Source organism: Mastacembelus armatus, chromosome 15, assembly GCF_900324485.2.
Source record: "Mastacembelus armatus chromosome 15, fMasArm1.2, whole genome shotgun sequence".
Classification (NCBI taxonomy): domain Eukaryota; kingdom Metazoa; phylum Chordata; class Actinopteri; order Synbranchiformes; family Mastacembelidae; genus Mastacembelus; species Mastacembelus armatus.
This window is the reverse complement of record NC_046647.1, coordinates 13,939,830-13,954,513: the sequence shown is the minus strand read 5'-3', so window position 1 is coordinate 13,954,513 and position 14,684 is coordinate 13,939,830. Positions and strand designations below refer to the sequence as shown.

General features: G+C 38.7%; 1 protein-coding gene across 1 annotated transcript in view; it reads right to left on the bottom strand.

Annotated features, from left to right (window-relative positions):
* Positions 1-812: 812 nt before the first annotated feature.
* grid1a (glutamate receptor, ionotropic, delta 1a) overlaps positions 813-14,684 on the bottom strand; it is a 194,147-nt gene continuing 180,275 nt past the window's right edge. Inside the window, exons 12-16 of the mRNA XM_026309551.1 lie at positions 13,794-13,928; positions 9,067-9,262; positions 7,009-7,175; positions 5,773-6,013; positions 813-1,250 (exon numbers count right to left, since the gene is read on the bottom strand). Of these exons, the coding sequence (XP_026165336.1) occupies positions 813-1,250; positions 5,773-6,013; positions 7,009-7,175; positions 9,067-9,262; positions 13,794-13,928 (1,177 nt within the window). The remainder of the gene's footprint in view (positions 1,251-5,772; positions 6,014-7,008; positions 7,176-9,066; positions 9,263-13,793; positions 13,929-14,684) is intronic.

Sequence of the window (14,684 nt, the reverse complement as noted above, 5' to 3'; positions counted from 1 at the left end):
TAAGACTAATTAAAACCATGACTGTCTGACCAGACGAGACCAAAATTGAAATATATTTACTGAGAATAATGGTGACGTGTTCAAGCCTCACTTTACCCACTGTATGTCTCCAAACCAGCTGTCTTTTGTTTTCCCGACCTCTGTCACAGCATGGGCCCCTTATTTGTGTGTCTGCCTGCTGCTGTGAAGATGGGCTGTTGGAGTTGTGCCTATTTTGTGGCGCTCAGTGGTAAAACTGGGTATCAAGGTGAATTATTTAGGAGTGATTCCATAGTCACGGATATATACTCATGGTATGATAGTGCTGTTCTAAATGTTCTGAAGCACACATCTGTGATTTGTAGGATACTTTTTTTTATTTTTTTTTTTCATATGAAACAAATCAATTCTTACAATGTCTTTGAATTGTGAAATGTCTTTTATCATGAGTTCTCACAGTACATTCAGTTAATGTTGATCTGAAAGAAAACATCTTTGAACTTGGCACTTAGAAAACAACCACAAAGAATTGTCACCTTTATTCAATTAGAACAAAATTTACAAAGCCATTCAGTCATTTTTTTAAAGACTTTTATGTTTTTTAAACTCAACCGTTGAGAATATTCAAAATACACTTTTTAATGTTGCTTCTCTCTTGCTTTGTACTTACAAATATGTACATTAAAGTCTCAGTGTCTTGTCATGTGTTGTCCCACGGTTATTAAAAATCCTTTTTTTGTGTGTTATATTTATATTTCTTCACACTGTCAGCACTCTGTGTAGGCTCTCCACTATTGTGTTTGAGCTTGAGTGTCTGTGAATGTTTGACGTGCTCAGATGGATGTCCCATGGCTCGGCTCACTAGCTTCTGGGATTGGTCCTCCTGGCACTGGCTGGTAGGACATTGGCATGGGTGTCTTCACTGGGCTCTGCCGGAAAAGCCCCCCGTTGGGTGCCCTGTGTTTGCAGCGGATAGAGGGCATCGTGGCACTGCTGAGAGGCAAGGCCAGGGTTCTGCCAGCAGCTGCACCCAGTGTCCTTCCTGCCCCATGACCCTCCTGGAGGAAGGTAGTCACTGAGAGCGGCGGTGGCCCCCGATGGGTTGGGTAGTCCCGTGCAGACAAGACCTCCAGGGACTGACTGGGTTGCATGCTGCCAATGTCCAGGGCAGAGATCTCGATAGACTGGCCAGGAAGCTGTTTGTGAGCCAAGTCCTCATCCAGTAGGCTGTTCAAACGCTGGTGGACCTGTTCCAGGTTCACCTCTTTGTCCTAAAGATAGATGGAAAGACAGGCAGAGCCAGAGTGTGTGTGGAATAAAGAAGCCAGGAGAATGGATGGTGGATAGAGGTTTTAATGGAAGGTAGAGCATGAATGTAATTAAGGAGGAGTGTGACAAAGAATAAAAGCGAAAATGAATGTGCAGTGAAGAGGGTTAAGAGGTTAAAAAAAAAAAAAAGAACGGGAATTGAGAGAGAGTGAAAGAAGACAAAATGACAGATTACCATGGTTGATTCATTATCACCACCAGTGATTTTCAGTATATGCAATGCGGTATATCATTTATTTACAGACATTCTAACAGATCTAATAATGCTGAAAGGAAGCTGAAATAACATACTGGCTTATTTCAGCTTCGTTTACAAAACCCAAATATATAAATTAATACAGTAGACATTTTCAAGCAGCCAACAGCAAGAAAGACATTACCTTAAAACACTAAATCCTAAATATGGAGTTGTAAAGAGGTAATGTCTCTACTAGTAAAATGGCCTAAATGAAGATATCTCCTCATGCAGAATTGTTTAAATTTTCTCCGCAATTAGGTGACCACGTCTGCAGGAGATGACTCTTGAAGCAAGACAGGCTCCAATGGATTAACAAGTCCAATGAATGAGATTTTATGAGACAACACCATTGAAATGTAGACAGAGTAGTTAATTTAGTAATCTAAAATGTATTGAAGAATCTTTTTTAAAAAAAACTCCTTTTTCTGAGAAACATCGGTGAGACAACACAAACCTGGGAGTGGAGAGGGAGAGGCCAAATGAAGAGCACACATTTATCAGATACAGTTTCCAACAAACGTTACCATGCTTGCTTTTGGCTGCATCCTGCTCCTCCACACAGCAATATAGTCTTATCATGCACTCATTTTAAGTTGAACCACACTGAAGACAGACAAAACAAACAAAAAAGGCAAGTAATAGGAGAGACCATGGGGTGAGATGACATATGAAGGAATTAAAATCTACCCCTGCCCGGCCCCACTTCCCGTCCCTGTGCCCTGACACAGCCAATTAGCATCCAGCACAGTATGCTACGACTCCCCTGACCTATGTCAAGAGCCGCCTCCGCCTTCTCTTCCTATCTCCCTCTCTTTGTTTGTCTGTCTGCCTGTCTATCCATATATCTTATGTATGAGGGGTTATTGCTATCTTTACTCAAGAGCACGGTCTTCCAATTTGTGAACATAATTTCTTGTTTTTATGTTCAGTTTTTGTAATGCTCCATCACAAAACTCTGTCCTCACACTCAAATAGTGCCTGAATCATGCAAATTTGCTCTGCTTGTGTTCAAAACTGTAAGTGTGCTCTCAGGTGTAAAGCTGCTTGCACAAATGTGCTGTGCTCAGGCTTGCAGTGAGTCCAGTAGCTGCTCATTGATGTGCTCATATAGAAACTCATCATTAAAACAACTACTGGACACTGAGAAGCTGAGTACAAGTTTGATTTGATATTTTATTATATTAGGCTCAGATGAGAAGGGATATGAATGTTTCTGTCACTTCCTGTGATGCAAGGTCCTAAACTGTGTGTCTCAACTAGCTTTTTATCTGCTGCCTGCTTTTGTTTGCTTTTCAGGTGAGGCACAGTTTATCTCCTTCATCAAATCCAAATTTTCAGCTTGTATTCAGTGTCCAATAGTTTTTTTGAGGGATGTTCTTCTTAAAAGTATATATTGTATTAACTGAAGCAGTGCGGTAGGCCACAAGAAGTAAAGACAATGTGCTGGCAAGGTGACTGTGATCACTTCATTGATCAACAACAATTAACTGGATTTTTGTTGGTTAGGTTTGACACTTATTGCACAAAAATCGAATCTTCATGTGTGCAGCAGCAGCCTGAGTGCAAGGAGGAGGATTTAAGTGTGAATACACTATGAGCAGAGCAAATCTGCATGTGCACAGGGATTTGAGAAAAAGGATTACAAAATCTCAAGTAGAAAGAAAAAATTAGGCTCTCAAATTCAAAGCTCATGCTCTTGAATGAAGAAATAAATAAACCCCTATACTTATGTCAGTATATGTCAATGGCCCATTAACCCATTGCAGACTGAAATCATTTGACATATAACTGCAGTCAGGAAATAGAATAGTTTGGCATTTTAAAATATTCTTTTTGGGAATTAGATGAGAGACTTATGCCACTCTCATGTACGAGAGCACTTTGTTGGTTTGAATGGGTTAAAAACTACTGGTCAGATAGTCAATACAAAGGATGTGCAAATGTGCCTTTTTGGTGTTACTGTGGATCTTTATGTACTACAGCTCTCTACATGCTTTTTGGCATTGATAGTGGCCAGAAGCTAAAGTTTTGCTGTTGTGAAAAGAGAAATTGGAATAATTCAAAAGCTATGGCACAGTATGTTTTCCAATCTTCTAACTAGCCTTTTTTCCATAGCACTGACAGCAGATGCTCAGGAGTAAATCCACCTATCAAAACTGCTGAAGTTTCCAAATTTAGGCGTTCGAATCTGTTGGATTAGTTGGAGTTACTTCTTATAACTTCCTCGTCGTCACTGTGGTTGCCAGGCAACCAACAGGGATGGTCGACAGAAGTTCTAAGCATCAACAAACAAAGTGAAACAAATGAACCCAGAACAGAGCCAGGTTAGCTGTTTCCACTCTCTATGCAAAGCTAAGCCACCTGTTTCCTGGCTTATTTAGCAGACAGTCACAAGCGAGGATCAGTCTTCTCATCTAACTCAGAAAGCAAATAAGGGTATTTCCCCAAAGGTTAAACTATCCTTTATACATTATGGCTCATGTGCCCAGTTTTATAATAGGCTTTTTTTTAAAAAATGGCTGTCATAATGTCCACATACTGTATGGTTGTGCTGTCATGGGTCCACTGATACTTGGAACAATTTAAAGCTGGCTTGAAAAGTAGCTGTGAAAAGTTTGCAGTGTGAGAAGCAGCAGCTGTGGTCAGCTTTGTGACTGTAAAGCAGTCTGAAACCACATTTTAGTGAAACAGTTTTTTTTTTTTAAATAAACATACTGAGGAACCAACGCATAATCATTTTAGTTTGAAATGCATAGGAAATGAGTGTATTTGCCTGTTTTTGTCTGACAAAAATGCTACAATTCAAAATATATTCAATTTATGTTGAGGCAAAACTGGAAAAAGTAGGCCAGCCGCCACATTTGAGAAGCACAAAACAGAGAATATTTTCCCTATTTTTATATTTTATCAATGAGCAAAACAACCAGTTTTCAAAAATGTTGATCCAGTAATCCACTAGCTGACATTTAATTTGGGTCCACATGTTGCATGGCAGGGTATTCTAGTTGTAGTGTTGACAGACTCCTGTCTAGTTTTTGATGATTTCATCTGTTATGGAAATCTGCCACAATTAATTTAAATTGTATCCAAGAAAACTACAAATCTTTTACAGCCACATTTCAAGCCGGTAGTGTGAGAATACATAATGTGGAAAAGATAGACTTAGGGTATAAAATGCTTAAACATGTCTACAAACACAATAATAATGGAGGACACAAAATGTTTACAGGCAAAGCTACACATCTACAACGACAGTGATACACTGATGTTTGTTGTGAATCTCACATGACAGCTGTATGTGGTTATTATGGCAGCAGCTGCACACAAAGACTGAAATGGAAATCAACAGCAGTAAGTCAAACTCTTGTCCGCACCAAAACCAGGACTGGGGGAGTTTGATTTACTGTGCATCTTTTCAGGACGGGATTGGTTCTTAAATGGGCGCCCTCAACCAGGGATTTCTTATCTGATTGTTGGGCTGTCGAGTCAAACAGGCAGATGACGACTCAGATTCTTTACTATCTGCTTTTGCTCACACTTTAGTTTAGGGATCCATGTCAAGCCTTAGTTATCTGGACGCCTCATGCAGAGGGGCTGCCCAGTCGACAGCAGCAAGATGAAGTCAGAGCTCTAAAGTATTTAAGACTTGAATGGATTAGCTAAAGAGAGCTATTGTACAACTGAAGCACGTATTGACTCAGAAGTACAATTTCAATGTGTGGTTTTAAATTTGCAGTTCAAAGTTCAGATTTACGGTTATCACTCCAGCTGTGGTTCTCTCACATGAGCACCAGAGATTGTGATTATTTCAGCTCTAAATGTTTTTGTGTGGCAGTATGAGAGAGAATCACAGTGTGTGTGTGTGTGTGTGTGTGTGTGTTTGAGAGAGAAGCTTCAGAGAAGTCCTGAGAAAGCACCCCAACCTCTCTCCCAACATGAGAAGTAATGAGTAGATTGATAACATGATGTCTGGACTATCATCAGGGGCACACCTATTATAACTGGGTGTACTGCAGCTCTACTAAATCGGGGCTGTTGTCAGCGCCTGCTGGATCCATAAAGTAGAGTGTGGCAGTGGCATCTCTGGGCAGGACTGGGGGGCCCGGGGGTCTGGGTCTCGACCGCGGCCTTGGAGGGGCAGGGGGACCCGTGGTGGTCACCATGGCCCGATTCTGGGTTAGCAGACTTGGGCCTGGGCCCTGGCCCGACGGGTTGTCAGTGGTCACCTCTTTGGGCTGCTCTCTCCTACAGTGGTTGCTGTTCCACCAGGTCTCCAGGGCCGCCACCAGAAGGGCTAACAGCAGCCCGGCAGCCAGGATACAGAAGACGCCTGCAAAGCTGTGGAGCCGCAGCGCCCGTCCCTCCGGCTGGGAGTCCATGTGGCTCTGCAGGTCACAGCGGCCTTTCTTTGGCCACCATTTCTGCTTCAGGATATCAAGATCACCTTTTTCCTGAAGCTCCAAAATCCTGTGGAGAAGAAAGACTAAGTTTATTCACACATGGTAGGTTCACAGTTACATATGAAACAAACTCTTCAATGGCACCGATTCATATTACGTTAAATGCCAGCTAACCAAATTACAAGTACAGCAGAGATATTAAAAACTATAACTATTCTGGTAATGTAGTGTATTATATACAGTGACTGTACATTGCAATTAAGTGCAGATGGGATGTGTGACATGGGATACTAACACACTGTTGCAACAATTTCTAAATGCTAACAAAAGCTAAAAGACCAGGTCTGTGTAAACAAGGCAAAGATCACAGCAAGATTAACTGTTTGCATAGTAAATTGTGTAAGCGTGGAAACAAAGATGATCAAATACTACAGTCAGTCCATTAGTTAGCATACACAGAGCTGAGAGGAATGGATGGATGCTGTGGAGGAGAATGATGACTACTCAGTACAAACAGAAGCGAGACAGTGAATCTGTCCCATCGGAGCGTTTAGCTTTCTGCACAGTCATTATTCAACCTCTTCACCATTGAATGGCACGTGTCTGTGTGTGTGTGCGTGTGCACACAGCCCTACACATTCATTCTGAGTAAAAAGGCACACAGAAATATTTACACACAGCTGCCGAGGCTTTTGACATGAAGTTATTTATATACATTTATGGTCGTGAAACATCACAACCCCAGATGCCTACAAATATTCACAATTGCTTTTCCTGTGAATGATGTATTTCGGATCTTTCACCAAGGTGTTGTTTATGGTTTACAAGATGATCAATCCTCTAATTTCAGATGGTGGTTGTCTGGAATTAATATTTCACATAGAGGAGAAAACTTTATGCAGTGTTAATATGTAATATGTATAAACCTATAATAGTTAATATATGTTGGACAATACTGGAATATTGTAAAGAATTTTCTGGTTCCATTAATGTTCAGCAAAGTTTAACACATTACAGATAATATATATCACGACAGGTTAAAATATAATCCAATACACATACTTCTGGGAGAAGAGGTCTCTGTAAGGACTGCCATGTTGCAGGGCCATGCCGTAGCCTCTGGTGCTCATGCCGTTCCCTGCTACAGTCAGTGTGCAGTCGTCATCAGTAAGAGCAGCGTACTCTACCACTGCCATGTCCCAAAGAAAGGCATAGGACTCTCGCTTTGCCTGGAAAGGTAGAAAACACACACACACATACACACACACATGAATGATAACTATATGAAACTATACTAAAACAATGCAACACTAGTTTAACTCAGAAACCTTCTTTTCACTTGTTTCCAAAGCTAAAACGCTTCATTATACAACTAGACACAGAGCACAAAGATGAACAAAATGAGCCACTGAAACACACCCTGTGATGTTGAAGCGATATATTTGTCTCTTTTTTAAATGTATTAAAAATTGCCTTTATTTAAAGAAGTGATTAGGTTAAGCTAATGGCATGGTGAAAAGGCAAAGGGATGATAACAGGTGAGAAAAAGGAGGGGGGCAAACATTTATTTTGTGAAATTAATTTGATTTTTGAGTTTCTTTATGCTACTTTCAGTTTTAAAGAATTTTTTTTAATACAGAATTGTAAAAATATTTTACTTGATTTTTTTTTTCTTCACAATAATTTACGTCCATATTGTGTGAACCATTGTGACAAATTCCTTGTGTGTCCAAACATACTTAAATCCGATTCTGATTATTATGTATCTTCACTTGGATAGACTTTTATTGCTTAAACAATTAATTCAACGAGCAACAACAACCAAATCAGGCCTGTGTTGATGGCAGAGTGGCACTGAGTGTGCCTTCACTGTGAAAAAGCAATGAGTTGAACAAATGGAGCTCAGGCAGCATGTGAAATATTGCACACAAATTAGCATAAACATTTTGCCCATTCATTAGAGTAAACACTGAAGAACATACACATTAGATTTCTTTACATAGAGGATGAAAATAGTTGCATCCCTGTGCATGTAGCATCTTTTCTGATACACAGTCATGTGTTGTAGCCTCAAGCGCACACTGTGGAGAATATGCAAAACAACCACAGCTGAAAATCTGAAATCCTTTTTTTTGTCTTTCCCCCTCCAGAGTAAGAATATGCTCTCAACAAATATTGCTCACCACCCTTTTCACCTCAGATCTCATTAGGACTACACAGGACTCTCATGTTCACTCACCATTCAAAATAAACACATACTAGAGAAATCACCTAACCATCCAACTATAAAAATGATGTCTGAATGTGGAACATGCAGCAGTCTGTTTGTTAGCTATGACACCAATGACATGGCTTAGAAAATGGCTTAAAAATGGATTAAATATATGTGGAGTTAAATCTGAAGGTTGTTTTCCATTGATGTACTGTATGTATTTGTGCAACAGTCCTAATTGCACTGAATTAGCTGCTCAAAAAGTATAAAGTTGAAGAAAATATGTCTGAAATCTACTGTAATTTGTTTAATTATGGATTACTCTTCTTTCTGCTTGGTGTGTGTTTGTGTGTGTGCATGCTTTTGGTTATTGTTTTAGCAAGAGAAGAGAAAATGAATAAAATATCAATTCCACAACACACTGAATTTGTGAGAATAATTAAAAACCTTCACAAATCAATGATTTAAAAATATTGCTTTAGTCCATCACAGGGCCCCTGTGAACCGATATTAGAAATGACTGAATTAACTTACTGTTGATTCCCACCTGGATGTGTGACAAAACATTTAAAGGCTGAGCATATGTTTCACAGTGCTCACCTTTCACTTAGCTAAAGTTGAAGCTAAACCTTTATTGTGATAACTAAATATTCTATTATTGCCCGGAATTTGCTGCTGCAACAACGGAATTTCCCAGTTTGGGATGAATAAAGTATTTCTATCTATCTATCTATCTATCTATCTATCTATCTATCTATCTATTATAAAGGGTTGAACTGAGTTGTCAAAGAGTTAAAGAACTGATTAAATATGACTTATTAAATACAATGCTGTTTCACTTTTGTTTGGTTTTCGGTGACCAAGATATGTCTACAGAAATTGAATATAATTAATAAATAAATACTCACCTTCTTGATTCCCTCTGAGGGACTGGAGACAGAGTTCTCAAAGCCATTGTTCTTGTTGATGGTCTTCCAGAGCTCAGCAAATGTGCTGTCCTGCTCCAGGGGGTTGGTGCCTTTTGCCCGGAAATACTCATACATGGCTGAGTCCTTCACTGTCCCGTAGACAAGATCCACCTGCTTGGACAGGTCCTGGAATGACCTGTAGTCAGGGTCACAATAGTAACTTAGTTTACCAGATTAATGAAAAACTGAACAAGAAAAATGATAGAGAATATTAAAATCAAATGATTTCCTTTGACACAGCGTTTGAAGAATATTTCAGGTGGTTAATGGAGAAAACTAAAATAATTGTCAGCAGGAATTATGAATATTGCTGAATATGAATGAATATTGATTAGTTTATATTTATACTGTGTCTTTAATCTCATATAAAATATATTTTATTATACAATAAATTGTGTCACATAGAATTTTTTTTTTTCATATTGCTGGCTGTTGTACATATTTGTACCACTTCCATTACATCAGCTTCTAAAATCACAACCATGTCACACACCATAGAAAAAATACCTGACTTAGCAAACACTTCTCTCCTTCATTCATTATGCCACCTCAGTTTCTTAAAGTGTTTCCTTCATATAGAGGATTTTCCATCGATTTACAATTCAATTTCTAATTTCCTCCTCGTTCACTCCATCAAGTCAGTAAGTCTAAAACTACCACCTCCCTCTCTTATGCACTCTGGAACAAATCAGCATGCTCTTTATCAGCTGAAATGCACTGCACTGTCGTCTGCTTTTGATTTGTTGCCAAAGCACTTATTGACCATTCCCCTCCCCAGCCCCCCACTGCCAGTTCTGTGACCATGACTGCAACCAAAGTAATGATGACCAGGTTGGGGGTGGGGAGGTGTGGGGGGTTGAGTTGTCTGACAGATTACAGGGTTCATCCCCATAATTGGGCATGAACCCCTAATAGAGTCTGTGGCAACTCTAATCTACTTTTTCTTTTATAAAAACAATGTATTTGAAGACTGACTTTCCTGCTGAAGTGCCTATTATACAGATGCTGTGTGGGCAATAAGAAATGAGGCTCCATGCAGCAGCTGTATTTTATATATAACAATAATTGCCAATTTTGTATAGCATCATATTTGCTAAATGCCAATGTCCTCGTAATTATAGTTTGCTTCCAGAGTAAATTGAATTGCAATCTACCCAGAAGATTACGTCTTTCCTTGGCTGGTGCTAGGTTACTATGTTTGAGATGATGCCCTGTGCATTTTTTTTTTTTTTTTAGAAAATTAACATATTAAAGTAGCACCAGAATGTTTTCATACCTAAGAATGTTTTCTCTGCAGTTTCCTAAAATGTTAAGAGACTAGAATATCTTATATCAAGGTGATTAATTCAGCCTTTTAATTAGAAGCATATATAGTGTAGTAGTGGTCGTGAGACAAACAACTTATTTGAAATGTAATGGTCTCCAGTTTAAACTGCTAGCTTTACTTCACTGAGATAAATATTCATATTTAATTAAGTGTAACAGCTTAGTTTTATACAGTATGACTACAAAAGCATTGTGACCTACAGTGCACTTGGGAACTATAGGTTTGAGATAAATTAGCACTATAACTATTTAGATCCATTAGCTGGAGTAATTAGAATAAAAGAAAGAGATGAAAGACCTTGTTTATTATTTACTAATAAAATATGTGAAAAACAGTAGATGGATGTTGGCGCATTTTAAAAATCAAAAGCTACAGTATAATTAAATACTGTTAGTGATTTAATTTCAGTGTAGCTTAAGAATGCAATGGCTGTTTGAAGTAGACAACGTATTTGTACAGAGGACATCTGTCATCCATTCTTAAGTGCTTTTCCTTGTTTGCCCTTTCTGTCTGAAAGCAGTACACCTTTGATTCATAATCAATACAAAGAGTTCCAATTCCAGCCAGTCCATTAGCTTTGATAGCTTAACCAAAATCAAAAGCAGCACAACACCAACCACACAAGCATTCTTTGCTATACACTGCTATAGACACTTGTGCATGCAAAGAGCATTGGTCCCTTATGCATATAAATAATAAGGGAACATTAAGGTGTTCCATCTGGAATGTGGTACCACAGTAAAAGGCTAACTGCTTCATCATGGTTGTATTTAGCTTTAGAAATGTGTAATTGGTCAGAGCCCAAACAACAGAAACACAAAAACAGAGTAAAAAGAGTTTGCTAATTATCATGAATCCACGTGACACCCTGAAGGACAAAAGTGAACTAATCTGACTTTATCTCTCACACTAAGAAGAACATAAAATAGCTTTATATCACAGTGTGTTAGGAAAGCAAACATTATTTCACCTCTGTGTCCCAAGGCATAGGCAGTGTGTAAAGGCTTATTTATGAAAGAGCAAACAAGGGAAAAGTCATGAAGTGTTTAAATAAATTGGCTAATATACAAATGTTGGCTTAAATAACCATACTACTTTAAAACAAAGCTGGTAATTGTTCCTATTAAACAAATAAATGTAGGAAACATTAAAAAACTTGGCACATAAAAACATTTTTTAAAGAGACTCTTTGGGACTGGCAACAACCATGGCTGCTGCGCTTTGGCAGTTTAACAGTGTTTTGAACTGACTTGTGGAAGGCAGAAAGTTTCTCCAAAGATTCTTTCTCCAGAAATCATAAAAAACATTACGTTTAACATTTATTAAATGATGCTCACTGGACTGCACCTCACTCTATGTAGCTTTGCAATTCAAGTATCTGGCAGGACAAACTACCAACTGAACGATGCCCTGCTCTTTCTGTGGGGCACTTATATAGAGATCTTTAGCCACCAGATGTCAATCAACCCTGTGATATCATCTGAATGTCATCTGCATAGAAAGAGACATAACATTAAGTCTAGAACTGTGCTGTTAAACTGCCTAACAAAGCAGCCAACCCTTCTGCACTGACCACCATGACCCCCAGGGTGCAAGAACCTGGTTTTTGGGCATAGTGTCTGGCACAAGTATCGCCATACTTAACGCTGGTATTTTTGCAAGGCTTTTTACAAAAATAGAGCTTGTGTTCCTTTATCCATTACTAAAAAAAAAACTTAATTTCAATTCTATAATGTGTCCCAGATCTATTGCATATTCTGTTCTTCTGTCTCTTTATAAACATTGCTCCCCTATTAAGTTTTGGTCAGATGTGTCCCCGTGAATATGAATATATCTAAGTAATTTGTTTTTGGTGTCTGATTTAATTTAAAAACAAAGTGGCAGATTCATTTTAAGTCTACTAGAAAATTATAGTGACAGTAAAAAAAAAAACAGTGACATCAGTGTGTGCAAGTTGTGGTGGTTTCATTTTGTTGGGATAATTAATGAACCATGTAGCATTCAGCAGTTATAGTTTATAGTTTTGTATTGTAGGTGCTGTAGTCCTACACTGTACATTTACCTCTTATGAAGAAAATTTGAATTTCTAGTGTATATATACAGGTTTGGCAACTTGAAATTTTTATCTCCTCTAGAACGCTTGATCCCTCAAGGAAGGTCCAGTATGCCTCTGGGTTTCTTGCTTAAAATGTGTGACACACACAAGCAACTAGGATTTACTAATGAGAGCAGCATATAGGGACACACACAAGCAACTAGGATTTACTAATGAGAGCAGCATATAGGGACATGGACAGTATACATTTTGATTTTTCCAATGTATAATTTACTCACCATCTTCTCTAAATCTTTCAGTAACCTTGCAATGCAATAATTTGAAGTTAGATTGATTCCTTTCTCTAAACTGTATTAGATAAGTACTACAAGAAATATTAGTGCCCCTGCGAAACAAACACACACACACACATACAGACAAGATCTATTTACAGGTAACCTGTGGGCTGTTTAGCATTCACTCCCTTTCCTCACATGTCAACATGTGGCTACTTGTTCAACACAAGACAGACCCAATGCAATCAAATGCCTCTCTGCCCATTCTTTGGGGAGAGGCAGCACACCAAATTGGATTCACTGACAAATAACATTTGGACTGGGGACAGACTAGTTGTTAGGCAGCAGGTCAGAAATTACAGAAAAGGAGACCGAAACCAAACACACTACCAAGTGCAGCTGATGAGAGATGCACACTGATGAACCTCCAGCTACAGTTACAGCACTGTATTTTAAAAATGTAATGTATACTACATGTACCTGTGCACAGCATAAAAAGACCCTATTGTCATAAACATATTGCACTGCAAGAGACAGAATTCAAGGCTTATGCACAAAATGATTACACGAGAGCATACAGAAGTTTAAATGCTGTACATCGTAGACTGTTTACATGTGCTGGGAAATATAAGTACATATGTGAAAAGGACATTTTTAGCACAAGAGTAAGCTGCTCGAAATGTGATGAAGTGTTTTTTCTGGCTGAAGACTATTTTGAAGGGGTGTAGTGAGAACTAAGTGAGCTTACCAGACCTGTGCAGCCCACACCTCATCTCTGTTTGATGCTAAATTAGGTTCTCCTAGTTGTCTAATTTCCTGACTAAACTGTGGACGTTTGGGTTGCACAGTGTGTAATATAGGTGCCAGGATTTAACAAGGAAGAAAAATGCATGGAATTAAACAGACAATATCTCCTGCTTCTGCTGGGTTGATGTTCCAAGAGAAGGCTATCAAGTGCATCCAAGTCCAAACAATGTGACAGAACTGTTAACTGAAGATTTTGTCTTACCGGACAGCATTGTCCATGCGTGACACAGTGAGGTAAGCAGCCAGGTTTGCTGTGTAGGACGAACACACGATGAGGGTGAAGAGCCACCAGCTGCCCATGACAATACGCAGAGCTACTGACCCAAGGATGGAGTCACTTCCTGTGGAGGTGGAGGCATGAACACAGGTATTAGAAACTACACACAGAGACACACACCACCACCACCACCACCACGATCATCATAATCTTCTTTACAGTGAACTTACATCTCTCACACAGAATGTAACTATCTTTTATTTCTAATGTAGTATTAATACCAAACCATTATACAAGATGCAACATTGTTTCATATAAAACATATATGATGTATTAAGTTGTAATGGTGCTAAAAGGTGTAGGTGTACTATCATATCAGGGTCTTGTAGCCTTATTTTATTCTTTCAGTTGGTGTTTATATTATGATTGAGCCAAGAGCTTTGTATCTTAATAGCTTGTGCTTTTAGTGTCTTGGATTGTTTCCTACATTTGAACCGAGTTTTTAGGAGACTGGCAAATTCTACAAGAAAGCACTTTGTACCAACATTATTTTTGTGTGTCTAGTACGTAAATAGATTTGATTTAGTGCAGAAAACATGTAGTCATACTTAATCATGAAAAGAAATGCCAGTGCCTTTTGTCCATATAAAAAAATAATAAAATTGTAATGTACTGAGGTACATTTTGTTCGAGCCTACTTCTTTTTTCTAGGCTTGAACATTTGCCTAATGGATTGGTAAACAGAGAGTTAACCAATTAGGAGTGAATGATCTAATCACATGGCATTGGTATTGAAGCTGCTGCAAGTGGTAATTTCTCACTTTTGTGATAAAAGTCATGGTTCCACAAAACATTGGAGCATTCAACTGTAAACAT